This window comes from Falco cherrug, chromosome 6 (genome assembly GCF_023634085.1).
Source record: "Falco cherrug isolate bFalChe1 chromosome 6, bFalChe1.pri, whole genome shotgun sequence".
Classification (NCBI taxonomy): Eukaryota; Metazoa; Chordata; class Aves; order Falconiformes; family Falconidae; genus Falco; species Falco cherrug.
The window spans coordinates 85,741,231-85,769,201 of NC_073702.1; the positions used below are offsets into that span (position 1 = coordinate 85,741,231).

General features: G+C 37.4%; 1 protein-coding gene across 4 annotated transcripts in view; it reads left to right on the top strand.

Annotated features, from left to right (window-relative positions):
- The window catches only part of SDCCAG8 (SHH signaling and ciliogenesis regulator SDCCAG8), a 116,378-nt gene that overhangs the window by 58,385 nt on the left and 30,022 nt on the right, over positions 1 to 27,971 (top strand). For 3 of the 4 annotated variants that reach the window (XM_055714535.1, XM_055714536.1, XM_055714538.1), the window contains 3 exons: positions 6,466 to 6,593; positions 8,718 to 8,826; positions 15,613 to 15,744. In XM_055714535.1, coding sequence (XP_055570510.1) covers positions 6,466 to 6,593; positions 8,718 to 8,826; positions 15,613 to 15,744 — 369 coding nt within the window. The remainder of the gene's footprint in view (positions 1 to 6,465; positions 6,594 to 8,717; positions 8,827 to 15,612; positions 15,745 to 27,971) is intronic. The other variant, XM_055714537.1, reaches the window with a different exon arrangement.

Consider the following 27,971-nt stretch of genomic DNA (forward strand, 5'->3'; position numbering starts at 1 on the left):
AACTAGGCAGCTTACACTGTAAAAAGAAAAATTAAGATTACTTTTTTTTTAAGCCTCACAAATAAGAGCACAAGTATCCTCAACAATGACACAGTCCTCCAGTTCTACCAATTAAATTAATAATTAGATCTCTGCAAAATTTGACCGTGCAAATGTAGATTTTTACTGAAGCTCACCAAACACAGTGTGCTGGCTGGGGCAGTTTCCAGGAACTTGAGGTTTCTGCTGAGAAGACCTGGCAGCCTGCTGCAGGATCAGCGTCCAGTCAGCTCCCACAAACAGCCATAAAGAGCAACTCAGTGGGTAATTCCCACAATGGGATACAGGAAGGGCAATTTTTCAACTCCTTGGAGAGGTTTAAAGAAATTACCTGATCATGACGCTTTTAAAAGGTATCTCTACATAATTCTTGCACAAGCATGCACATTAGTGTCTTTTTTTTATTGAGTTAGTTTTTGACATATAAGAACATTTGTTTCATGCTTCTCTTTCTGCCCTGTGAAAGCACCAAGAGCCCTAAAATGTAGCTAGTCCAAACATGCTGTGGTGGATTTACACATGCACTGAAAAAATAAAAACCTTTATTACAAAAAATCAGATGGCAAAGATCTACAGTGTTTTATAAGAGGAAACCAGGAAACACTGTCCAGCTATACCCTCAGACATAGCAATCCTAGGTATTAATAAGGACCTATTAGATGAAAATACATAGGCCTTAAAAAGGACGGTGACCAAAAAAATCAATGCTAAACAAAAGGTTCCAGAAGCCTGGCTTAAAGGAAGGGGAGAAATCTTGTGACCTGAGTCATCTTATTGAGTTGATCCAAACATATGAGCAAGATACATGCTTTAGAGCCGTGTTAATTTAGAAGGTGTGGAAATTAATAATTTTGGATCATAGCTACACTTAAAATGAGCATTTACTTATTTACTGGCAGAATTTGGGGTCTTACTGTGTTGTATTTCCTTACCTAAATGTTTGGAAATACTAAGACTGCAGATAGCAGAAGATAAAACCCTGTAAACACATTCTCCATTATAAATAGCTGAATAGATACTAGCTGAATAGGATAGTGCTTTTAAATTGAAAAGCAGGTCTGAAAGCAATTTTAAGAATTGTATATTAATAGATAAAATTATTTAAGACCGTTCCTGGGGAGAATGACATCTTGGTAAATTGTACTTTTCTCATATTTGCAAACCAACCTTTAGGCTTGTCTGCTGACCGGAAAAAAAACAAAACACCCAAGCCCTTATCCTTCTGTGTATGACATAGTTATTAAGATACATATGGAGGACAAAGGAGAGAAATTTGTGAAGTGTTCTGACCCCAGCATGTGATCTTATTCTATATACATTCTTTTATGACCTTTATCATTGTAGAATTTGAATACTTTTTGATAGTAAAGTAAGAGACTGCAAACATTTTTCTCATGTTTCCCCTTAGAGAGTAGGGTAAGTATTCTGACCTCTTATTTCAGTTTGTTTGTTTTGTTTTGCTTTGTTTTTTACTGTGAATGTTCCTGTGTGTTTGGTGGGGGTTTTGGTAGTGGGTGGGGTTTTTTTTTTTCCTTTTTCCTGTAGCCTGAGAGAAGAGCAAGGATATACTCTTGATTTTCCATTCTTCCCTTGGCGCTTGTAGCTGAAGTAATAATATGAAATAACCTGCAAGAAGGTGGTTCAGAAAGCTGCATGTAATGGACACTAGACCTATATTGTGGAAAGCTTGCAAAGTAGACTGCATAAAACATTGCTGAGCCTTTGTATCCAAAGCTATTGGCTAAAATCTTTAGGTTTCCTAATACATGTAGGCTTTCAAGTTCTATTTTCAAAAGTGTTCTAAATGATTGAGTGCCTTTAGGCCAGATTTTGTTAAAGTACTGGGAAGTAAATGCTTGGGTACTTTCTCAAAACTGTTTTTGGTTTGGTATAGAGAAGCTTGTGCTACACATTTATTTTCAAAAATACTGGGAGAGAAAGCCTGTTTCCTCTGGAAGAGCTGAGGGAGCGCTCAGTGGAGTGCTTTGCCTCCTCTGAGGTGGGTTTTTTTGGTGCTTTGCCTCTTCTGAGGTGATCTGTTGTACGTTAGTTCCCATGCTGGCCCACTCGGCTACAGTTGGCCCAGGAAAGAGGTCTGTGCTCGACCGCTGAGGCATGTCGGAGAAGCAGCGGTGTTAGGCTTTGCTGGTCCTCTTGCTACCCAAGTACCAGTGTTGGTGCTGAGTTCCAGGACTGGTCATTACACCAAGAATCTTGTTAGTTCAGATGCCTGCAATGTTTGGAACACTAAATGCCAGCTACTCCTTAATAATTTAGGAAGTCCAGTTTAAAGTAAGTATATATGAAAGCCTAAAATATTTTATGATTAAATTTTTAATTATCATTAATAATGAATGAAGTGTCAGAAATAAGGTTGTGATAACCTCCTGTATGCCACTGAACTGAGATTACTGCGGAAGTATTTTAATTTGTCCAGTTAAATTCATAGTCCTTACTAATGGATCCATTAGCTTTTTACAAAATGCCACGTGTTGATTTCATGGAAAAATCCAGTAGTGAGCATAGGAAGCATGATTGCTTCACACCATAGTTGCTTTGTCAGAAGACTTACTGGCAGCCTCCAGTCAGATGCCTAATTCTACATTAAAACTCATGCTCTCTTTTTCATTTTGTGTTTTTACTGTTATGAAAGCAAAAAAGATTCTTGCAGAAATACCTACTATTGAACCATGTTGTGAAATTCAAAATTTTATGAATCTAAGTTATTATTTTACAGTCAAAAACCTGACGAGCTATTATTTATGTCAAACATGACTTTCACATCGCTAGTCTTTACATCATTCCTTTTTCTTTACTGCAAAGCCATTTGTCAGAGAACCGTCTTCTATTGAAAATGGATCTGTGATTTTGGTTTTGTTTGTTAATGGTGGGAAAGAGTTTTGGTGGTTTGGGTTTTTTTCATTAAATTTGGTGGCTCAAATTCAGCCAGCATACTTTTATGTTAGCTTTGAGGTCAAAGTTAATTTTCACTTCATTTTCAGCAAGGATTTTTTGTAAGGTTGGCAAGTGATAGCAATTTAGCTCTTCTTCCTTTGCTATAAGCTAGTTTACTCTTGCCTTTGCTTTTGTCAAGAATACTTAGAAAGCATAGCTTTTAGTCACTGCAAACAGATACCCAGTTCATTGAGAGATGTGGACATGTTAGAGATGTTAAGTAGGCTGCTCTTAGCAGCTGTAGCTGAGGCTCAGGACAATCAGTGTTTAGAACTAAAATCACTGCGGAAAACTTGCACTTCAGAACAGGGCTTAAGGAGAGCTTGAACTTGCCTCCATGTGAATGAGTCTCTGGTTGCTTCTGACTTTATGGCACAAAAATGAAAGTCACCATGAGTTCAGTGCTTCTGCTTTAGTAAAACTGATCAATGTGATGGTCAAATCCAGGCTTGTTTTCAGATAAGCATTTATTTAGTTGTTTACAATGGATGTATGTGAAGGAACTATTAATTTTTGCTACTGGCTGCAATTTTCATCCAGTGTTTGCTTTCTAGTAGAGAACAGGCTCTGCAGTGTGACCACTCTGTCCTTTTTTTTTTTTTTTTGGTTTTTTTTTTTTGGATACCTATGCTTTAAAAAGTTCTGGTACAACTAATCTTTTCCTTTCATTCCTGATTCAGATCTTACCTGTTTTATCAAAATTAGGCAGGTTTTGCTTTGCTTTACATTGTCTCTGGGCTTTTCTTTAGTCAATGAGATTTTCTGAATTTTTTTGTAGGAGGAAACTTCTGATGTTTTCACACTAATGCTGGAGGGATGTAACTATTTCCTTTTCTTCATAGTCCATAGTTTTTTTATTCTTAAATCAAGCTCCCCTTCTGTCACAATTCAGAGTAATTGCAAATAAGCAGCCAGTGTCAAACCTTCTAAAACTCCTGCAGTATTTCCCGGTTATAGCAGGAATGTTACCAATAGTTCTTGAAATCTCTTGGGCTTCTGCATGTTTTATCCATGGGGTTTTTCTATATTTTTTTTCTGTATATGTAAAATGTGTTGGGAAGATTTTTCTGTAGGAGGGCAGAGAGATTGAACTTAGAGAGCAGGAAAGGTGTCAACTCAAGGTGTGGGTGAAAGACTTGCCACTTCACTTAGCTTTGGCTCCAGGAATTTTTTTGGTTCCTCAGCAGCTTTAGGCACCTCAGATACTGCTGTTTATGTGTTACTGGATGGGTCTCGATCCCAAAATTTTCCAGGTGCTAAGACTGAGACTAGTAAGATACCCTTCTGCATAAGACGGACCTGTGTTTTCCTAGTCTTACAGTTGAGCAATTATCCACTGTATAAACGGAACTGTTTTTACTCACCCCGTATGCACTTCACCCATAGGGACCTTGCCGTGCACCCATGGTTTCTGACTTCCTTCTAGTTTGCTCTGTAGAGTAAGTAGCACAGGTGAGTGGCTTTTTTAGTTGGGTCCCCTTAGGAGTGTTTCTGGCAGCAGTAGATTCTCCATTTATTTTGAACTTGCCCCGTAAGCATGTGTTTGACAGGCGGGACCCTAGTAATGGGGAATGGACCTTTACAGACTTGCCTTGGTAGCTTGAGCTGTGCAGCTGGATAGGCTACCCCCAGCAGAAGGCTACCCCGCCAGCTGTGTGCCAGATGACAGCACAGCACCCAATTGCGTACAGCCGTCTCACCTGAGACAGTATTAAATTAAAGACTGTGCTACAGCCTCTTGCTTTAGCAGAAAGCGTCTGGAGGATGCGTTAGGTTCTGTTGTGGGGTTTTTTTCAGCAGTCCGGTGCTCATGACAACTGTCTGAAGGTAAAAAGATGTTTGGAAGGGGTTTAACTAGGCTGGTTCCCAGCAAATATGGAAAGATGTTTCACTGTAATGTTTTGCATATTTGGAGCTTACACTTAAGAAGTGATGCAAACATCAATCCTTAGGATAGCCCCAGTGTGGTTATGAAGCAATGCCGAGAATGATGTGATGAAGTGCAGTTCAATGTATGAAATTTCCTTGAAAAATGTGCTTTGTTTCCTTAACCCTACAATATTCTTGCTATCTAAATGTATTCTGTGTGTCGAATCGTTCTCAGTCTTACCTCAGAAAAAAATGCCTGTGATTTCAAAGGGAGTTTTGCCTAAGGTAAGGCTTGCAACATCAGGACCAGGAATTAGTGTAATGTGACCCACCATTTGTATTGCTTTGGGGTAAATTTAAGAGAGAAGATTTAACATTGTGTGTGTCATGCTGAGATATTGCAATATCTCGGATGGGTTATTAGGCACCAATCCAAAGGTTAAGTGCAGCAACCACATGAGATGTGGCTTTATCCTTACATGATCTATGCCCGTGTTCTGTTTTGTAGTCCCCTGAAATAGGTATTATCTCTAGAATAAAGCAACATATTTATAAGACTTTATTGAAACCCATCCCAAGCTATTAAATGTAGTTTCAGTAGAAAAGTATGTGCATATGTGTCATTTGAAATCTAGAAATCAATCCCTGTATGTGTGACCTCACTGAAATTTTGAATCTGGATCCTAGTGTGCACCAGCTAAATATTCACGACCTTTGGGAAAGTCTAGGTATCAATTTGCAGTTTAGGACCTTTTCTAATTTATATGCATATCCCTTTTTGGGGTTTTATTTTCCACGCTGTTTTTGCTTGGCTTGCATTAAATAAAATGCTTCAATGGAGTGTGGTAGTCTGGCATTTGTTTTGCCTGAGGAGTAGATTGCCCCATCTTGCATATCTGGTCAAGTAAATTGCTCTCTTGCCTGCACACTTCGATAATAGTGCTGGGCTGTAGACCTTTCTGTACAACCCCCCAGTGAGCAGAACCACGAGGGGCCAGGCCTGTGTGGTGCTAACAGTCCTCTTTATTGTAACGGATGCATTCATCTCCTGTTTACATAAATTAATAGTTAAAACTTGTTTGGTTGCTTAAGAAAACTCATTAAGCTCTCAGAGTAGCTGTATTATGAGCACTGTGGCAGTCACTCCCATTGACTTATCTCCTGCTGGTTCACTGGGAACCAGTCCATCTCAGGGTCAGGTCCCTAAGCTTCACTGCAGAATTCAATAAATAGCATTTAAAAGAAAATGCAAATAATCTCTTCAATACAAAGTGGATGCTGGGGAGCTTCCTTATGCAAAAGAAGTTGTGTTTGAAATTTTTACAAATATGATCATATTTTTTTCTGAAAGGCTAAGTTTTACTCAGGGAATAGATCATATTTTTAATCCATTTTCTAATAGTCACTGGAGAATGTTTGACATTGTAAGAGAAAGGTCAGTTTGTATAACCTGAAGTGGGGAAGAAAGGTTTAATGTGAAAAGCGTGGCCAGATTTTTTGTTCCTCTTAATTGAATGTTCTGCTTTGCCTTTTTAATTTATCATCTTCGGTATATGCTTTTTATTTTTGCTTTATCTCATGTTTGGTTGTTTTTTTTTACAGATTGGAGAAAGAGAGCATTCAGCACAGCATTAGCAATGAAGCAAAGGCCCGAGCCCTTCAGGCCCAGCAAAGAGAGCAGGAGCTGACACAGAAGATGCAGCAAATGGAGGCCCAGCATGAGAAAACTGGTAGGTGGTAGGGAAAGATTAGAGCCTGGGCACTCACTCACAAGCCAGGCCCACGCCTTACTGTGAAATGACATCAGGAACACCTGTAACCTTTGGCTGGCCGAAGGGAGCAGATGCTAACTACACCGGAGATTCCGAATTACATATTAGTTAGCGTTTAAAAGAGAAAATGGAAAGTATTGCCCACTGTCTGTTGATTTCAGAGTGCTGCTCTCACATCTGTTGCACCATCTGGATTATGAGTTTATTTACCTGTGTTCAAGAAACGTAAAGCTGAGAGAGACCACAACAAAGTAGAAAAACAAAGGGCTTGTTTTTGGCTGGATTTTCAGGCACACATGTTATATAAAGAAAATAGCATCAGAAGCTCTGCGGGAAATGCTCCGAGCTTACAGTTAAAGTCTCCTGAATAGCATTGAACAGTTCCCACAGTACACACATTATAGCTACTCTAAAAGCTTAATGAGTTTGCTTCGGCATCCAAACTGGAGAAAAGCTTTAGCCATTAATCGGTTCTTAATTCACTGTCGCAGCTGGATGTAATTCACTGGCTCCAAATTGATATGTTCCTTTATTTAATCTTTGCAGCCTCAAACATTTTTAGCATTACCATGTGTGTCCCCCCCCTCGCCCCACACTCTCAATCTAGAAGAAGGATGTTTAATCCCTTGCATACTTCAGGTTCTCATAATAGGAGACTTCATTGCATTGACTTAGCTGATCAATAACTTCAGACCTTTAATCTGGAAGTAAAATGGGTTTTCCAAACAAACAAAAAAAGCCTTTTGTTATTGTGAACTACTATGCCAACAACATTAATAAAGGTTCATATTATAAACCAAAAAAGGAGTGTTTAGAGAGGAAATCTCTAACCCTTGAGCATGGAAAGGAGGAGGAGCTTCAGCTCTTACGGAACATGGTATATTCATGCATTTAATAAAATGCCATCATTACCCACCAGTCCTACAATACCTTTAGAAAAATTATGTAGCGTGTATTAATTCTAAGCAGTGTCACATAATACCTGAGGTTGCAGGTACATTTAAATCTCCTGTCTGATCTTCTGCCTTTTTTTGCAGCGTTATCACAGTACTAGAGGACCTTTCCGTGTGTGCAGGGAATGCAGACAGCTACATTATGGCTGCTGTCTACACAGCAGGAAAAGAAAAGAAGCTCTCAGAATAATTTTTCCCTACTCCAGCCAGCACATCTGCATATGACCAGTATAATTTTGCACAAGAGATGTGTAATTTACCCTCCCAGTGCATAAATTGTCCCAGTATACAAAAATTAAACAACACCAAGACTGAGTTTGGTTTTCTATATCTCTAGTAGGATTAGGAAGAGTTGAAAATGATAGTAATTTATTGTGTACATAAAGAAATCCTTGTGTATTATGACCCTACACACATACAAGAAATGTGGGTAACAGTGATCTCTCTGATTTTAAAAGCAGAAATCCAGAAACATAATTTTGCAATATCTTCCTTTTGAAACAATAAATTTGCTTGATTTCTAGGTCACAAGTTTTTGTGCAGCCCAGATTGAAGGGTAACTGAAAATTAATTTATAAAATGGTTTCACTGCAGCTCTCACTGGACAATAAGTCTATATCTTACCATTAAAGAGAAAAAAATACATGAATCATAGTAAATAAAGGACCCAGTAAATAAAAGAACTGCTTTTTTAGGATAGAATTAAATGAGTCTACAGTGTAAGTGTTTGTGTTGCCAGTGTATCCTCTGCACCAGTTGAGCAAGCAAAAGGCTGCTAAGGCATGGCTTGCCAATTTCATTCCTCCCAGAAATGTCAATGAACTTCCAGCTGAAAAGCAAAACCACCAGATTAAATACGTAGTCTTTATGATGATTCTTCTCATAAAGACCCGATTCAGTGGCAACATCGCTATAATGCTTTAGGTTAGCTTGTTCTGACATTAAGCCTTTATTTGGTGAACGATGATATCATAATTCCATGTCCAAGTAGCTGAAGTTTGATAATCATACCAAAACCAGAAGGATCTAGAGGAAAGAAATTAATAATAAATAAAATTGTTTCTAAATTATATATAACTTTTTATAATTGTAAAATAAATTTCGAGTTTTATAATTTTATAATTTCTAGTAAATGAACAGGATTCATTGCTGACCTCCCAGAACAAATTCATAGCAAAATTAAAAGAAGAATGTTGTATGTTGGCAAGGAAGTTGGAACAAATGTCAGAAAAATACAGGTTAGTATATGTTTCTCATCCTGTCCCTTTTATTACTAGGACATGCTTCTTTCTTTTTATTTGTATTTTAATATTTATTATTATTAATCTTGTCCTGGGCATGACACAACATCCCAATATAATATATGCCACTTAAGAAAAAGGAATGGATTTTTATCCAGGGTAATTCTAATTTTCAGCTTTTCACATTATGTTTCTGTCTATTACTTCAAATTTCTTAGACAATTCCAAAGTAAAAATTGCATTCTGTTTTCTTCCTGATGTTCATATTCTTAATATGAAGAGTGGGAAATTGTTAACAGAGATACAATTCAAGTCTATCTGAACTTATAAGAAAAATACTAAATATTTGAAGTTCTCAAAACTGTAGTCTGTTGGTTTAATTATTTACTTAAAGCTCCATTCACAATAGTACACACTGAATAATTATCTCTGACATAATTGTCGTCAAATTTGCTTGTTATTTAAGCTGATTCTGCTGCCGCCTGTGTGGTGCTCCTGTTAAAATCAATAGCAGGTCTAGATACAAAGCCATTAAAAACTCAGGATTAGAATAAAACCTGGAAGCTATAACTGGTTTAAATAAATACAAAAGTGTAAAGGTATCCATTTAAAAGTTCTATAGGACAGGACTATCCTGGAAAAAAGAAGATTATGAATTTTGTAGGTCTGTAGCAGTAAATCATTTGATTTTCCATTTGTAAGTGTTGAAACTTTCTGCAGGGTTCATATTCAATATAATAAACAGGACTTAACTGGTGAGTTGGCATTCTGCAACTTCTGATTTTGTGCAAAGTGAATTTGGTAGTTAAGGCTAGGATTCATCTCACATGGCTTACGTGAAGTAAAGAAAACACTCAGGAAAGATAAAATTGGTTTTCAAGATATGATTCTTCTGCTGGGCGGATTTAATCATCCTGCTGAGGTAACATAACAGGGGCAACACTCACTCGGGGAGAGAGCTCATTTATCCCAGTATCCTGTTTCTGGGAATGGTCAAAGGGGAATGATATAAGTAGATGACAGACATACATATATAAAAAAATAGATGATGCTTCCCACAGGTACTGCCTCCACTGCCCATCCTACTTTCCACTGAATATAAAGTGTTGACTAGCTGTTAAGTGGCTGAAGTTGGGGGATGAATCCCATCCAGAGTGTTTGGGGAAAAAATGAGAAACTTGAGGAAATGTAATCCATCTTCCCTTGCAAGTGTTGAGATGGGTACTTGAGGGAGAAACAAACAGCATTTCTCTCTCTCTGCTAAAGTAATACAAAATCTAAATAGATTCAAATCGTATTATTATTCCAGCAATAAAAATGCACACAGACTTTGTTGCTAGAGCTCACAGTCACAGACTAGTAACTGTAAAAGGATGAAGGAAAGACAGAAAACATACTGTGAAAACACATTATTCTCTGAAAATAAATACCAGAGATTGCCAAGTGTTTTTCCACCTAGCAGCATTAACTGACTATGTCAAGAACCTGAAAAAAGGAAAAGGAGCCCTCTTGGGTCTCCAGAAAGTGGTATATTTTGTGCAAGAAACAGTATGGAAGAATGTATGAAAGCGGTTCTCATTCTCAGAAGTGGCCCTAAAATAGCTTGAGCTTGCCTTCTTTGGAGTGGGAGCTGCTGCAGTGAATGGAGAAATCGGTAGGGACAAAGAAAAGCATGTGGAAATGAGAACAGAAAGGTGGAACTGGAGATGGTGGAAAATGGGAAATGAAAAGATGGCTTCTAAAAAGTATGTGATCTGGAGATCAGATGCAGAAAATGATCTGGGCAAAGTTAGAAGTGCATGATCAGTGTATCTCTTTCAGTAGCATCTCTCCGAAAGGCAATCTTCATCCTCATTGTCACTGGATGTAGGCTAAAACTACAATTCTGGGATAGAGTGGTGGAGCTTTGCCTTCTGAAAAATAGGAATCATTTCTGGAAGGTTTTGTAACTTAGTTCTCGTGTACATTAATAAAAGCAGATCATGAAGCAGCAGTGTGCCCTATTTATGTGGATTTTTTTTATCCCAGTTTTTTTTCTATGTTTTTGGCATTATCATAAACTGAATTTTGGACCTGGATGTGTATTTTCTTGCTGTACTTCTAGAATCTTTGTGCCTTCGTTTCCCTGGGGTTAAGAAATAACTGTATACTGGCAATACCATTGGTAAAACACTTAAGCTTTTTAATAACAGATGCAAGAATAAGTTTATATAAAATTTTTGTGGTTTGATAGGAAGTAAAGGGCCCATTTGTAATAAGAGGCATTTCAAACAGATCTGTGGCAACTACATATTTGCGCAATTCCAGTGGCACACCTCTGAATTGCACAGATATTTTTATATTTAATACAAGTTTTTTGAGAAACCTAAACTGAAGTTTCTTGTTTATATGTAAACTTGAACCATTTTTGTGAGCTAGCCCCTACACAGGATTAGAAAAGCTTTAGAAAGACAATGTCAGACAAATTATAAACCCCTCAAGCTGTGCAGAAAGAAGATAGTGTCTGTGAAGTTTTTTGTATGCATAGGCATGTTTAAAAATATAGTCCTTTGTTGCTTTCTCCTCCGTTGTTTTGGTCTTTTTTTTTTTTTTTCTCTCTGATTGTCACTGTCTGAGTTTCTAGGTTGTAGATTAATGCTTAACACTACCCACTGTGTATTTGTGATTTGCGTTTTGTAATTAAGGGGAACAATGGGAGTCCATTGGGTCTCGTTATATATAATGGTTGGTTTAATTTGTTTCACTTCTATCTTGTTAATTGTAAATTGATCATTAAGATTTGAATTCTAATCTGTCACCAGGGTTGTGAGTATTGAAGCTAGAGCAATGATCCTGGTTTTAATCACTGATGATGAGAAACAAATTTTATAATTTTAGTACATATTGCAGTTCATATATTTTAACACTGTATTTTATGGTGTTATAAATATTGTTAAATGACTTTTAGTGTAGTTTTACTGTTTGGACTATAATGTATAAATTATATTACTGGTTTGGCAACAGTAGGCATCCAACTGTGTGAGTTTAATTGAAGTAAAGAACACACACCCGGCTGAACTATTTTTCTCCATGTTTGGTTGACTGCAGTCATTACGCTCAATACCAGGAGTGAAATGTTTGTTGAAGGTAGCCATACAAAGATGTGAAACAGTCTGTCTGAAGGATCAGTCGTTAAAATTATATGCAACAATACTGTGTCAGTAGAAGGTATTTTAGAGCATGTATTTAATTGCTGTATAAGTAAACAGTTGGTTTTAAGAGTAAGAAAAGGCAGTGCTTAAAAAGCACTGCAGTGCCAAAGGTAGTTCAGAGGAGCAAATGCAGCATTTGCTACCTTTGCGTTCAAAAATCAGCTCATCCTAAAAATATCCTAAGACTGACTTTGAATATTGGCTATTTCACATTTGCTAGTTCTTTGCCTCCAGTATTTAAATGTTTTCCAGGAACCTGGGATTTTTCTTCCAAGACTCTTCTAGCAAGAATGGTTGTTAAATTTGGTTTTAGATAGAAGTTGAGGCTTTCTTGGTAGTTGAATGGATCCAGAAGTATAGAGGGGTTCTTTTGTTGTTGTCCCTGTCCTCCCGAGTCAGCATCAATTATTTTTGATGTAGTGACAGGTAAATGAAATTTGGCAAAATCTATTACCCATCTGCTTACAACCATGTATTTTTCGTTTTCATTTTCATGTGATGATGTAGCTTTGCGCTGTGCAGTTTTGAAATAATACTGATTTCAATACGAGTCTTTTGGGTCTATCGGATCTCGGAAGCACATGGAGATACATTAACATGAATACACCACTTGTGGGGCCAGCCTGAGTCTGCAGAAGAGCAACTCCATGCAGAGTTCATCTCAGATGGCTACACTCCATAACATCTGCACCCTTCAGTTTCTTCTGAGTCCACCATGGCTTACTACTTGGTCTGTCAGACCCAGAGTAGCTCTGGTGGAGCAACATCAGCATGTCCATGCTGTCTCCTGTAGTTGTTCTGGATCCATCAGACATAACACTTGATGCGTAGATTTTTCTAGATTGACCTCTGTCCCTGGCGTTACGTCTGGGCTCTCTCTGAAGTTCAGGACTGTGTACTTGGGCACCTGCCCCGCTCTCTCTTCGTGTCCCTGCTGTGGCAGCTTGTGAGCTGTGACTCAGGAGCATTTACACAGACCTGGTCCTGCCCCCGGCTGGGTGGAATTGGTACTCCTAGTACAAATGTGCTGTCATGTTCAGTGCAGTTGGTGAGGCATATTACAATGATGGTTAGGTTTGTGGGGTTTTTTAACCCAACAATTTTTGAAGTTATTTAAATATCACATAGAATTAACTGAACTATCTTAATCTTTGGAAACTGAGGTGAATGAATGGTATATTTAGAGATGCAGACGGAATCTTTGGCAGGTGATAATGAAGGCTCTTGGCGTGCAGTCTTGTATTGAGACTGGTGTTCTCTCTTTAATGCTGACACACATGAACCTTTTAACATTGACCTTAATAGACATTCTTCCCATCATGTGTGCTGTCCTCCAAAATTTCAGTGTAATGAAATACTCAGACCTGTGTGGTCGGACTCTTATGTATTTACTTGGAAGGGACATTGTGCAAATAGTGTTTTAACTGGAATGATTTTAATATTTTTGCTGAGGTCAACTGTAATTACAAAAGGAGAAGAGAATTCATGAAAGATGGTTCAAAGCATCAGACATTTAGGGCTGTATTTTAGAGATTAGAGATCATGCTACTCATGTTTTTAATTAATTCAGTACTTCTTTTGTTTCATTGATTATAATTTTCAGTAGCTTTTTTTTGTGTGTGTTAAGTTTTTTTAGTGTGGGTTTTTTGTTTTGTTTTGCTTTGGTTTTGGGGTTTTTTTTTTTGGTTTTTTGTCGGTTTGAATCCATTGATCTTTCCAGAAAGACTTTGGGCACCTTCAAATGTACTGGAGATTAAGTCCTTTTACAACTTTGAGATTTGTATCAGTTTGAAAGTTGCTTTTGCTGTTGCTGTGAATGAGACAGCCACATACAAATCCAGAAAAATGAGCAGGATCCCGTAGTTGGGAAACCCTACCAACATAATAATCTACAGTATTCCCACATGACAAATGCTGTTGTTGCATTTTGCTGGAAAAAATGGAATGCACTCCGGAGTTTAGACCATGTTACGGCATGGTTGGGCTTTGTTACATCAGGTCTCTGTTGAGCTGCTCTGCAGTGGACTTTTGCTTTTATCCACTGATTGACTTTCTTACAGTATCAAGTGCGGGCTGCATTTGTGCTGTGTGATAACACTTGGTCCGACTGGCACTGCTTTGGTAATGCTGACATTAGAGTTACTGGTATTTCTGTTAAGTGATTGGTGTGAAAATTTGACTTCAGTTACCTTGCTGTAACATCCTGCCTGCTGTTACGTACCTGTCCAGGAAACTCATGTGCATTTAAGTTTGATGTACAAATGCATCAGTGCAATTCTGATGTGTTTGTCAGATTCTGATGTATTTGGCAGTGATGTTCCTTAATAGAGCTGTAACTCCCTGTCTAAATTCAATTACATACAGTCTTCTTCCAAAGTTTCCCTTGCTAAGTTCTTTTAGATTCACAGATGATATCATGTATTGTTCTCTATTTAAACATGAAAAGACTATGTTGTCATTTCCAGATTTGACTTGTCAGTGTAACAACATGTTTTTGAGGGAGGAGTATTCCTTCCCCCCTGCACTTTGTTGTATTTTTCAGAATGTCAGTTGTTGTTGCATTCTGTAACAGCCAGGAAGGTAAAGTATCTTTCTGCTGTAACTGCAGCATATTTAAGCTTATGATTTAAAGATATATCTGAAGCTTTTTAACCTCAAGATCTGGAGTGGCAGATGCCATAAAACAAATTTGCTTGCTTTTGATTCTTACTTTCTGATGGTATAGCAGATTCTGACATGTTCTCATTAACCTTTTCCGAAGAGTTAAACTGTACAAGTGCATAATGTATATTTTATCACAATTTAATCTGAGCTCTTTTCCTGATATTAAGAAACAGCTCATGCCTGTTTCTCCATGGGCTGATGGTTAGAGATGTAGCAAGTAGCAGTCCCAGGTCATTCATGGATCTGGTGTTTCTGCTCACCCGTGAAGAATAAGAATCGCTTAGAAGTGACTGATTTTCTTAAAGGCTGTGCTGAGTTTTATGTAGCTTAGGGTGTGCCTGTATGGTTTTTCCCTTGTTTCTTAAGGTTCTATTCATTTTCCTCTTAATGCGGTGTTGGTGCTTTTTAAAATCTGTGTAAGAGTATTTTGGGCATATTAGGTTAATAAAGTTTCTAAAACAGTACCACTACGGAGTTCAACCTGAACAGTGCAGTAAATGTTAAACAAGTTGTTAGTAGCCATTTTTTAAACTAGATGTTAGCTTTTACTAATAAAGAACTTGAAATATGTTTTCAAAATGCTGGTCAAATTCTTGCTTAACAAGTATGAATTTACATTTATTGATCTTATTTAACATCAATGCATAATGCCAAATGACATGCCTGTTTAAATTAGGCTGAAATTAGCATAGCCAACCTATGACTGAATGATTGCCATTGGCATATTTACCAGATACCCTTCAGCATCGTGTTCTTTTGTCTTAAGATTATTTGAAACAGTGTTTTGTTTCTGTAAGTTCTAGTAATAGCCTGTTTATGCATTACATATACATGTATGAAATTTTATAAATGCTGAAGCCACATATTGATGGCACACTGCAGGATGAAATCTGACAACATCCATCATCACTGTGTTTTACTTTTGTAGATCTGAAGTCAACCAGCTTAGTCAGGAAAAAGAGTATCTTCATGGCAGATTGGAGAAGATGCAGAAACGGAATGATGAATTGGACCAACAATGCATCCAGCATGGGAGAATGCATGAGAGGATGAAGTCAAGGTAGGAGGTCCTGTTAATCTGTCAGTATGTGGTCTGCTGTACTGTACCTGTTGTGTAAACATAAAACCGACACTAAGTTGTTTGAAAGTAATATTCTTCCTTTATGAAAATGACCACCCCTTCCCCAAGCATTCTGTCAAGTTTTTTTATAACATCTTTTGCTTGTGCCATTTTGGATAAATAAAAGGAAAGCTTGAACAACATAGCCTTCCAAGGAATTTAAGCCTAGTACATATGTGTGTGGGCTGCTTCGGCTGTTCTCTGCTCTAACTTGGATGAATTGTCTTACCATATTAAAAGAAAAAAAAAAGGGGGGGGGGGGGGGAGGAGAGAGGAGGTTATTCATATTCTAATATGAATGTAGAGTACAGATGTGGATTCCGTTATGCCATGTAATAGGTGTATTTTGGGGGTTTACCGTGTTATCTTTCTCACTAATATTTAACTTGGATAAACAGGCAAATCTTGCTGAAGACCTTAGTAACCAGGGAACTATTACCAGCTCCCAGGCAACACTAGCCTGACTTCCTCTGGAGCTGCTGGGAGCAGCTAAGGCAAAACTTACAGTGGGAAATATCCCACAATACCAACTGACCGTTCTGCCCAGACTGGTGAGACTGAGACCACCTGATTGTGCTGTGATTTGGATTAGATGTCCTTAAAGATCACTGGAGACTTTTCATTTTTGGTACCAAGAAGTTCCTTTACGCTCTCTGTTTCCACGCCACGTGCAGTGTAACAGGCACTGGGAAGAGCTTAGGCATGACTGGGGAGGCAGAAGATCAAGCAGGGTGAGAAGCAACTCTGCAAACCCAGCCAGCCAAGCTACCTCGTGTCAGCAGAGAAAGGCAAAGTGCAGTTTAACTTCACTGGGACTAGATAGTCCTGGCTGGGAAAAATTCTGATTGCTTTTTTTGACCACTGACCACCTGATATGTACAGAGCTTGCATGTATTGAAGCAGCCAGTCTTGTATGCTCAGGGGTTTTTTTCCAACTATTGATTTTCTAAATTTGTTGTTGTTGTTTTTGCTGCCATCTCTGCATTCTCTTGTCTGTCCCTGTTAGCTTGTTTCTTGCAAGCTCTCTGTGCATCCTTTTCAGTCATCCAGACCGCCTATTTTCCTCTTCCTTTTCAGAGTTCTGTCTGTACCTCATCCTGTTCTTCTGTAACCCAGGATTGTCATCATCTTTTATAGCTCAGAGAACAAAGAAACTCAGAATGCTACAACTGTATCCCTAATCTATGTGACCACATAATCTTCCTGTTTATTTCACCTCCGTGTTGGTTTCTTTACTTGTGGTGGATTCTTAGCATATGGGGGACATGCAGTGAGGACCCAGGGTTACTTTCAGGAGGAAAAAAAATAAATATCTATTTTTTTTTTCTATTTTTTTTCCTTCCTCCCCGCCCCCTTCTTTCCTCCTAGCAGTTCTTCTGTAGAATTATTAGTATCTAGTTGAATTTAAGACTTATTAAGTTTTTAGGACAACTTTTCCACTGTCAGATCCAAATAAAGTAGATTTATTTGAATATGTTGCTCATTCTCTGCTGCAGCAGCGATGATTATACAGCAGAAAAGATTGAAAGCATTAATCCAGAACAGAAAAGTGGTTTGAAAGCAGAGTGGTCATGCTGCAGGCAGTGCCTTACCTTCTGCTGCTGTTCTAATGACAACAAGGAGAGAAAACAGGACAGTAATAGCATTTGTCTCATTTAATATTTTAGCATATTTAAATATGACAGGGATTATCAGGTATTTGAATGATGGCCAGTATACTTTGCCAGCATTTTAAAAGGGGACTCTTTTTAACATATTTTTAATCATGATCTTGCACTATATTCATTTAATATCCAGGTAATAAATGACAAGGCAGATATAATAAACTGCTTTAAAAATTCAGTGTGTTCTAATTTTAGTTTTCATGTGAAAACTGTAATAAATTTTCAGTGTCAGTTTCTTAATGCTATAAATTGGCTATGAAGTATTCAGATCTAGGGGATTAGAACTACTGCAAGAAATAAATCTTCCAGTTCCTTATAGTAGTGTTGAAGGACTTCCACCAAATAAAAATACTGATTTTTCTCTGCTGATTTTGAAATTAGAGATCCGACTATGTCATTTAGTAAAGGCAGAAGAGCAAATAATAATAATAATAATAAATGCATTTTGCCTCAGATTTTCATCCATCACTCAGATACTAATAATCACAGCAAAATATGTTAAGGATGATTACTTCTTTACACAATATGTTTCCCCTTTGTATGCAGCTACAAATAGCACTGGTCTTTTTGCAACACAGTCCCGCAAAGTGTTTTCATACCTAACTTTCTAGCTGTTGTTATTCTGGCTCTCCTTACAAAGTTTCTTATATCAAAATGATTTTGTTTTAACTGGGGACCTAACATTTCCATTTGAATAACAAGGAATTGTGGTATTTGTTTAAGAGGAAATCTCTGTCACTACTTCTGTTCTCCTAGGAGAATATGGCAGGCCCTGATACTTTGAGGAAAGAGCAAAATCTAATTGATCAGTCAGAATTTCTTTTGGATCAGCAATGTTTTGGCTATTGTGACAGTTGCATTCCTGAAAGTGAACAAGATAACTCTTTCTCCGCCATTCCTATCTTTCTGTCTGAGTATGTGCTGCAAATGAATGTAGTCCAAAATGCTATATGCAGGTTTTAAGGAAAGAGATTACTTTAAATTGCAGTTATTAAAGACTATTTTGAATCAGCTTTTTCAATGTAATGCAAATATCCATCACTTTCAGTGTGTTTTTGCTCAGTGAAATATTGCACAAAAAGAAGTAATGTCCACCTGAAGTTATACAGTTGTCACATGCTGTTGGGGCATACTTGAACTGAAAGATGTATGGTTTGAAGGGCTAGGGTGACGTGTTAGAATTGCAGTGGAGCTTATAAAGAGATGTTCATTTAATTTTGTTGATCTGGCAGCACTCTGGATCTTTGCTTTAGATGTATGTTTAATTATTTTTTTATATTATTTGGTTTTAATTTTTTTTTGCAGCTGTGTACTTTTCATTTTAGACAATGATGTGTTTAGCTGAGTAGATTATCTCAGAAGTATTAATTAATATGACATAGGGTCACTGACGGGCCACTAGAAGTATGCTGGTCAGCATGTGTGACTTTATGGATCTGAATCTTGGAGAAAGAAATTCTTGTCTGTTATGTGGCAAAGAACGCATTGGTATAAATTTTCAACCTCAAAGCAAATTTTATTATTCTTCAGATTCCCATTCTGTAGGTACATGTTCAGGGTAGAAGTTATCAACTAGCAGAAAGTACAGAATTTCTTATAAGGCAGCTATAAAGATAGAAACTACCCAAGAATAAAAAGAATATGTAGCAAAAATAAAAGGTTAAACTACCTTTCTGGTTTCTTTCCTGTGTTGCACTCCACAAAAAAATAAATAGGTTCCAGAGGAGGGAAAATCCAAAATCAAATTAATTGCATAACTGCATGCATAATGTTGGTTCATCCTCTCCTTTATCTGTTTTCAAACTGAATTTGAAGGCATGTGTTTTCACCTCTGTAGTTAGACCAGTTCTGTAAATGCAGATCCACTTTCTCGCAAGCTTTATTCTCTTCCAGTTTGGGGATCAAGAAGAAAAAGGCAAGAATCTGCCCAGGTCTATTATTGATGGAACATATTTATGAATACATAAAATTTTCCCAAGCTGCCATGGGTCAGGATTTCATCATGCTATTTAAGCTTTCACTGAACTTAGTTAACAGCTCTTGTAGGTACCAGGTTCAGTTATGGCTTTGCTTTTCTGCATCTGTTCTTCTGAATAAAGCAAGCATTAGATTGTAAGTCATCCACTTAGAGAATTTCTGCTGTGGACAGCCAGGGTCCAAAATGGGAAGCATTTAACTTAATATAGCGAGCTCTTTTCTGTGTACATTTCCTGTTAAATACCCAGATGATGTGTGGAAATACAGCAAATATGGAGCAGTGTCTTCAAGCAGAAGAAAATCCTAGGCAATTGCCTGCCTTTTTTCAAAACGAGACGGACATGCCTTCACTTTTTATCAAGCAGCACAGAAAAGCATATAGACAATAGCTTGTATGAGGTATGAGGCTCTTCTGGAATCTTTTTAATAAAACTTAAATTTAGAAACTTCTAAATAGGTTTTTGCAAACGTTTTTCCAAACTAAGATCAGTATATGGGATCTGGGGCTATGAGTTTTCTCTAAAACTTCAGGTTTGGTGATTAGGGTTGGTATTACTGCTATTTTTCCTGTAATGTGTGTGCGATCACTGTCCAATCTGTGTAACATTAACAATAATAATACATTTTATGTAAATGTTTATGGGGCTTTTTGTTGTAGTAGCTTTTTGGGGGTGACAATGTTACATGTATTTTAATTCTATTTTTGGTAGCTAAAGTTAAAAAGAAGAGCCTACAGGACTGGCAGTTTGGGGCAGATGTGTGTCTATTCCTCAGGCATCAGTGGTTGTAAGTTAACTATAAAAATGTTACAACCATCTGTGTAACAAGACGGCAGAGATCTGCTCTTGCCTGTTACTATAAATAAGAAGGAGATTTGTTTGACTTCATAGACATTGGATTTATAAAGACTATATGTGTCAAATTGTAACTACATGCCATGTTGCTGAGATGTGTCTGCAGCCAACTACCTGGGGTGTCTTCCCCTTCAGACATGCTAGTGTAGTGCAGCAACTGTGCAGAAATGTCTGTATAGCACAACATGTGACAAATTATATTTGTTTTCTACCTATGGGAAAATCCATGCTTCTTACGGATAAGCTTATCTGGAAAAGGAGCTAAAACGGATTCTTAAATGGACCACTCAAGGGCTTAAAGAGAAAATGGGATATTTAGTTGGACAATGATTTTAAAGGTTTTTCCCACCATTACATTTACTTGCTGTTGGTTTTACTAAGTGATAGTGTAGAGATCAGGTATGCATGAGAGAACACATATATATGAGAATTAAGACATATATATATATTGAGGATATACCAGCAGTTTCAAGTAACTGATACATAAAATCACAATAGCTCATTTGCTCTCACTGTTACGCTTCTGAATAGAGATCTTGGATTTCTTTGGCAAATCTTCAGTAGAACAATTGGTTAAAATTATTTCTTGAAAACTGGAGCAATCAGTTTGCATTTAAAATTTTTCATTTTCTGTCTAAAGTTCTTGTACATTTTTTGTGTCTGTTTTCAAGAAATAATGATGTGTGGAAGAACTTCGTTTTGATCACTGCCTAAAAGACCTTTACTGTTTTCCAGTCCAGTTTGTTCTTTGTTGAATATATTGTCTTCCTTATTTTTATTGTACTGATAGGGTAGTATTTTTTTAAGTAACAGTGAGGCAATTGTTACTATCTTTTTACTAAACTAACCATCTATTTGGAAAATGCAATTATAGACTGAAAATGCACTATGTTGTGGTTTATTTTAGTTTAATATGCATTCATTTTTATATTGAAGATAGAGATTATCGTATGTAGTGCCCGTAACTACTTTGATATAAAAATTGCCTCAATGTTGAAAGAGCAATATGCTCCACTTTTTCCTGAGCATCGTTATTGATACCCACATACCTCTGGTGTGGTTTCGCTGTAACAGGATTGCTGTAACAATCTAGAGACAGGCTGGTTTGTGTAGCCTGCCATGCACGGAGTCGTAACAAGCTTTGTGGTCACTATGTGCAGCATTGCGGTGCAGCCAGATAAAGCTCTCAGCTCTGTCCAGAATTTGGGGTTACCAGTATTACTTAATTTTTTATTACTATTTAATAGACTCACAGTTTAGGTTGAGAAATACACACTCCGGAGAAGTACTATTAGGAACTAATCAATGGATGATGTGTAAACATCCACACATGTGTATATTTGTTGCAAATCCTGACAGAGTCTTAAAGTGTATTTGGCTTTTGTTTAATGTTCAGGTGTTTGCACACAGTTCACATGCTCTGGAATAGAAACTGGATGTTCAAAATCTCCCCTTCCCTCTTCTTCTCCAGTTCATTATTTGTCTACTTACTGCGTATATGTTTGTCTGTCTTTTTTCCCCTCTCTCATTTTAAATATATGTCTCTATATATTGTATATATAAAAATGTATACTATTAATGTTGTTATGTATATAATATTCCCAGTCTAAATAGTTAGTAAGTGGCATAAGATTATACAAGCCCCCAAATACTGTTTTTAAAGATCTATTCCCCAACTACTTGAACAGTAGACACACAAAGCAAAAATTACCTTAGTTGTTAGGAAACTTGAAAATGTACTAAGAGTGAAATACAGAGTCTTCAGAAAATGAAGCAGAGTAGTATGGAAATAGGTTGCTAGCCTTCTGAAGAAGGAAATGACAAGCAGAAGGAAATGTCACATCCAATTTTCAGGTAGATGCTTAGGGAACTTAATAATGTTCTGTAAGATGTATTCTAGGTCACGGAGTACTTTTTTCCTTTACTGCAGCTATCACTAAGTGTAGGTGTATATAACATATATACATATATAGAGAGAGAGGGAGAGAGAAGGGGTTTATATTTTTTTTATTCCCCTTTGAGAATGTATTGAGCTCCTTTGTAAAAATCATTAGGCCTTGCTGCTCCAATTTGGACAACTGTTCCCAGTACCACTGATCTTCTGATTGGGATCCTTCTTATTTTTGGTTTGAATTTATTTGTGTTCGGCTTGTACCTACTTGTCTTTGAGCCAAAATTGGGGTAAGTAGTTCTTCTGTTCTGCTTTTATTTTACCTGCACTGACAATGCAGATAATTATAGACAATGATTGTGTCTAATCAGTCCTATGTCTGATTAATAAGTAAAGCTTTCCTCTTTTGTCCTTTTTTTGCAGTAAGCTCTCCAAACCCCTCAGTTTTCTGATTGTTGATCTGTTTTGAATATAGGCAATCAGAACTGTCTACAGGGTTTTGAATGAGGGCATATGAACATCTCAGATGATGGATTAATGTATTTACTGGAAATTCCTTGAGTGATGGATCCTACGATCACGTTTGCCTTTTTGACAGCTGCATAATATTGGCAGCTGATAATCCTTCTCTATCCAAGAAATGAATCTGTGACCTCTTCCTCCCAAGTAAATTCAAGTTGTTAGCAGAGCCTTTTGCTATGAACTGAGAATGTGTTAGGTCCCTGGTATAAGACTTTGCATCATAAAATTCCACCCCATATCTGCTGTTCCAGTTTTCTGAGTCATCCATTTCTTTCTGTGCAGTATCCCAGACCTTCTCTAAGTTGATGACATCTCTTAAATTTTTCAGCCCACTCCTACTTTTTGTGCTGAGTCATAATTCAAATTATTCAAAAATCTGTTTAAACTCCAAGAAATCTGCTTATAATTCTTCCTCACCTTCAATTGTTCCTCTTGGCTGTGCTCTTTATTTTAGGCGGTTACTTTTCAGTAACAGCTTAGTTAACAAGTGCTGATGCAGCATGATATTTAATGTTTGGCTGAAGTTAATGTAGGTAAGATTTATTGCATTCCCTTTATCAGAGAATCAGCTTTCAAAGAATTTAGAATTCACGTGAAAGAATCTGCTTGGTCTAACTTATGTTTCAGTTTGTCATGTTTTCCGTTTACCTTCACGTCCTTATATATTCTTTTTCGTTCAGAATTTGTTGTAGGCTTTTCATGTTTGAAGTCAGGTTAATGGGCTGGTAATTGCCTGAATTACCTTCTTTGAAGGGATTAGTTAATGCTGTCTGTTCTAGTTGCATAACAATATAGTCGAGGAAGAAGGTGTAGAGGGTAAAGTAACAGCATCTGTGTTCACATTTCAGGTTAAGACAGCTGGCCACCACAATTTTATTGTTTTTTATTAAAAATTGGAGAATAACGTCTGGGAAAGTGATGCAATAAACTGGGGAATAGTCGATGCCTCAAAGAAAGGCTAGGTGGCAAGACAGCCAGGTTTTCTTGCTTCTGTGTTGACCAGCTATCAGCACTCTGACTAACACCCCCTCTGCTAAGAGTCTGGTAACTGTCCACTCCGGAGAATATCTTCTACTGCTTTGATGTACTCTGCCTTCTCCAAAACAGACACGGCGATAGTTCTTATTCATGCCATCAACTTCGGGGAGTCAAAGCCTTCAGCTCACTAATAGTAAGCTTGTGTGCTTGTCTACCAGGAATGTAAAAAGCCCTGAAATATGTGTGACATAAAACAGCACAACATAAGGTTCCAGGCTGTTCTTGTTACTTTCTGTTGTCAGCACAGTTGTTGGTTTTCAAATTTAAATGTTAATTTAGCATTAACGAAGAATTCTTGATTCTCTCCTCTAAAATGGAGGTGGATAAAGGTGATGTCTTTGACAGCTCAGCCCAGACTGTTCTTGATATGGCAAGATCTAGAAATGCTTGGCCCTCTGGAGATCGTAACACTGATGCTAAAAAAGATGTGCATCGTTGGACAACAGTGTGCCCATTTTATTTTCCCACATTTGCTACAAACATGATAATTTTGGTTGGAGGTTGCTTCTGGTGGTGATATATGATTCTTCTTGTGTTAATCCACCGATCACCCCTTCACCACCACTGTATCTTCTTTGAAACACTTTGACTGCAGTTCCTGGTAGTGGCACCTCTGGTCCATGTAGTAGTCATAGACCAGGCTTCCTCACCACTTCCCCAGAGATACGGAATAAAAAGTGAGCAGGCTAGATCGAAGTGCTTCTTTACTGGATTGTTCATAAAAATGTAGATGTTTAATGGCAAGAAATAGCACCGAAGAGCATGTCACAGTTGAAGTTATCTGCTAAATTGTATCCAGAGCTACAGAGTAAGGGCTTCTACCCAGGATAATAGCCTTTCTAATGTAGTACAAACTGTGAAGGACAACCCTCCCCGTGTTCCTCCTAGAAGTATGCACCATTTAACAATCTTTAGCAAGTCTTGATTGTTTAGTCCATCTAAAATATGAAATTGTTTAAATCCCTGTTTTCTTTCTTCCATATTGTGTTGCATCTGCATTTTTAAAGTTCATTTTTCTGTACTGTGTTTCTGTGATATCCTTGTGATATGTCAGAACATTAAAATAAATAAATAAATGGTTTCAAATAGGCACTGTGCGACTAACACTATGCAGTAGTTAGCAGCAAATACCTAGTTGGGATATTTAACGGTAATTGGGATCTTCCTATTGAGCCTTAAATGTACTCACAATAATAGTAAAATCTGACAATCTGACTATTAACTCATTTGGCAAAATACTTTAAGGAGTAGCAGATTTCCTTCCAGTTTTGATCTGTGTGTACAACGGAAATTTTCAGATTAAGGTGTTTTAAAACCTTCCACTCCCCTGTAGTGGGGGCCTGAAAATGAAGACCGATGAGTAACATTTGAACAGCTTTGTAAGTGTGTCATGAAAATTGACCAGCTCTGAAGCAAAATCTGTGCACCTGCTGGCTTTCAAGGTTATTGTTACAAAGAGAAGGAGACCCAAAACTAATGACGATTTATGTTTAATATAATGAGCAAGTAGATTTTTTGCAAGGCTGTTGGAAGGCTGCTTTTTCCTGATAACTTCAGTGTTTTGATTGCTTCCGCAGGGTCCAGTCCTGCTCCTGCAGAAGTTGGTGCGATTGTAGATGCTCTCTTTCTCTCTATATAAAATTAACCTGCTTTTAAGTCTTTTGAGTGTTAAGCCCTGATGTGTCTTGTGCCAGCAGTTCCATAACTAACATTGCACTTAAAGGTGTATGTTTTTTGCCTTCATGCTTTTTGTTTTCCGTCTTTCAAACTAATTGGAAGTGCTGCTGTTTATGCATTATAAGACTGAAGACTTCGTTTTCCAGTGGTTTTGTTCTCTAAAACACAGATAGAATCTTCTTTTGCCTATTTCTTGTCTAACTTAACTATCATTTTTTTCTGGAGCTCTAGTCATATCCATTATCAGTTTCTGAGGGCACTCCAAAAAAATTGCCATCCTAAAAAATTAAATGCTAAAAAGTTTATTGTGCCTTGCAATTCTGCTTATCAGTAGTAGTCTAATAGTAACAGGCACTATACTAGTTATCTTAAATATGTTATCCCTCAACTGCTAATTGTAGAAGTTGCCATGAAATAGAGATTATGGAAGTGGCTATAAGGAAGGACAGTGTGATAAGACCTACTTAGCATCTGCATTTCTAGTGTACTCAAGACAGCATTATTTGTGCTCAGGGCTTTCAGTTTTGTTCTGAAATAAAATAGTGACGATGGAAAGTATGAAGGAAAAGAGTAAAAGATTAAGCTCTGTTTAACTTGTTTTTTGTAAACAGTAAATTCATATATGGAGGGAAAGGGGAAATTAGATACTTTTAATTTTTTTAAGTTCTTTTTAACCTCAGACAGACAACCTTTAGTTACATATATGGAAATACATCCCTGTCCCAGATACCATATCTCATTACTTGGGACTTGATCCTGAACGGTCTTTAGAATTCTGATTTGATTCAAGTTAAAGTTGCTAAATACTTCCAGGTCTCCAGTTTCAAAAGGTTGTCTCAGTAGCATGGCTGAAATTACAGTAATCTTTTCTCCGCTTATGTAGAGCGGTATAATCTTTTGGAGTGCTATACTAGCACTTCCCACACTGCTGGGGATTTAGCCTTAGTTTTAGCTATGTGACTTGCATGTAGTCAAAAACAACTTTCAGGTTTTTGGGTTGGGTTGGTTTCCCCCCCCCCGCCCCCCCCTCCCCCCCCCCTTTGCTTGGATTACTTGATTGGCTGACCTTTTATATATATTTTTTAAAAAGTGTGTATGTGTATATATGCATATATATATATACACACACACACAGTTTCAGAACTTAAGAAATGCTTGTCTGTAAAGTGACACCAAGCATGGACATTTGCCCAGAATAAATGTTTGGAAACATGTGACTTAAAAGCACTTTAACTTTCACCATCCTGAAGGCTCCTTTAACCTGCAGTGCCTTAGCACACGTGTTAGATGATGCAAATACTTTTGCTTCCCAAATCAGTTTTATGAATAAGATGCACAAACAAGCTGAGCAGAGACATACATATCCTTGGGAGGGGGCTTTCCTAGCCTGGGCAGAAATGGAATTTCTTCATTGACTTTCTGTAATGTTAACCCGTGTCAATAAAATCCACAGGAAAGATGTATAACATTTTGTCCTTTTTAAATTTCCATTTTTAATAGCAAGAAGACACTCCAGGCAGTGCATTTCTGGGGGATTATTACATTTCTCGGGTGGCTGAAGTCACTTACCCTTCAGCTTTGTGCCTCACAACACACCCGAGGCAAGCAATAATCCCCAGCAAGGCACTGTCTGTCTTATCTTATTGCTTAATTATTATACCTATTTAATGCTGCTTAGAACATTGTCAGCTGTTGAGAAAAGGTAATTATCACTAGTCAAATGAAAAACACTTTTTTGGCTGCCTTACGGATACACATTTTACTGGTACCTTGATACATAATGAAGCCTGATAGCAAAACTTTTGCTTGTCTCTTCTTCAAGCCACAGCTGTTTCCCTGCTAAATTCATCCCATCTGTCTCCCCTTCCGTAAGGCTGTAGGCAGTATAGCATAAGTACAGAAGCAGTTCAGTGCTATTTTGGATAAACATAGCTGAAATTTGAATCTTTGCCATTTGCAATGCACACATTTTGTTTTACTGCTGTAAAGAGAGCTGTCAAAATAAAAACTACATGGATAATTTACTGAAATACAGTCAAATAAAGGGATGATCAAAGGGGAAAAATGAAGATATGATACAGGGTCACTCTTACTTTCATGCTGTATTCTGAACAATGTAATTGTTGACCCCTTGACATTGCTGGGTTCAGAGAAGCTGGTGGTGAATAACAAAAGTAGAAGGCACTGAATTAGAGTAAAGCATGAAGAAGTCTAGACTTCATGCCAAAAAGGTTAATTGCAGCAGGCAATTATTTCTGAGAGTGCCCTGTGAGATATCTGACCAAGGTATAATTCTTTGCTCATTTTATAAGGAACATATAATTGTGTAAGACAGTACAGCTTGGAAATTAAAACCAACATTTCTATATGTGACACTTTGCATCTGAAAATGAAAGGACACCATAATGATCGCTGTGGGGCAACAGTTACGTACACCCTCCTTTACTCTTTGCAGTTTTAGTTGACATGGAAAAATGTATGTTAAAGCTGGATACAGTCATCTGCATTGAGTTTGTTATTCTAAGTTGGATTCATGTTTAGTTA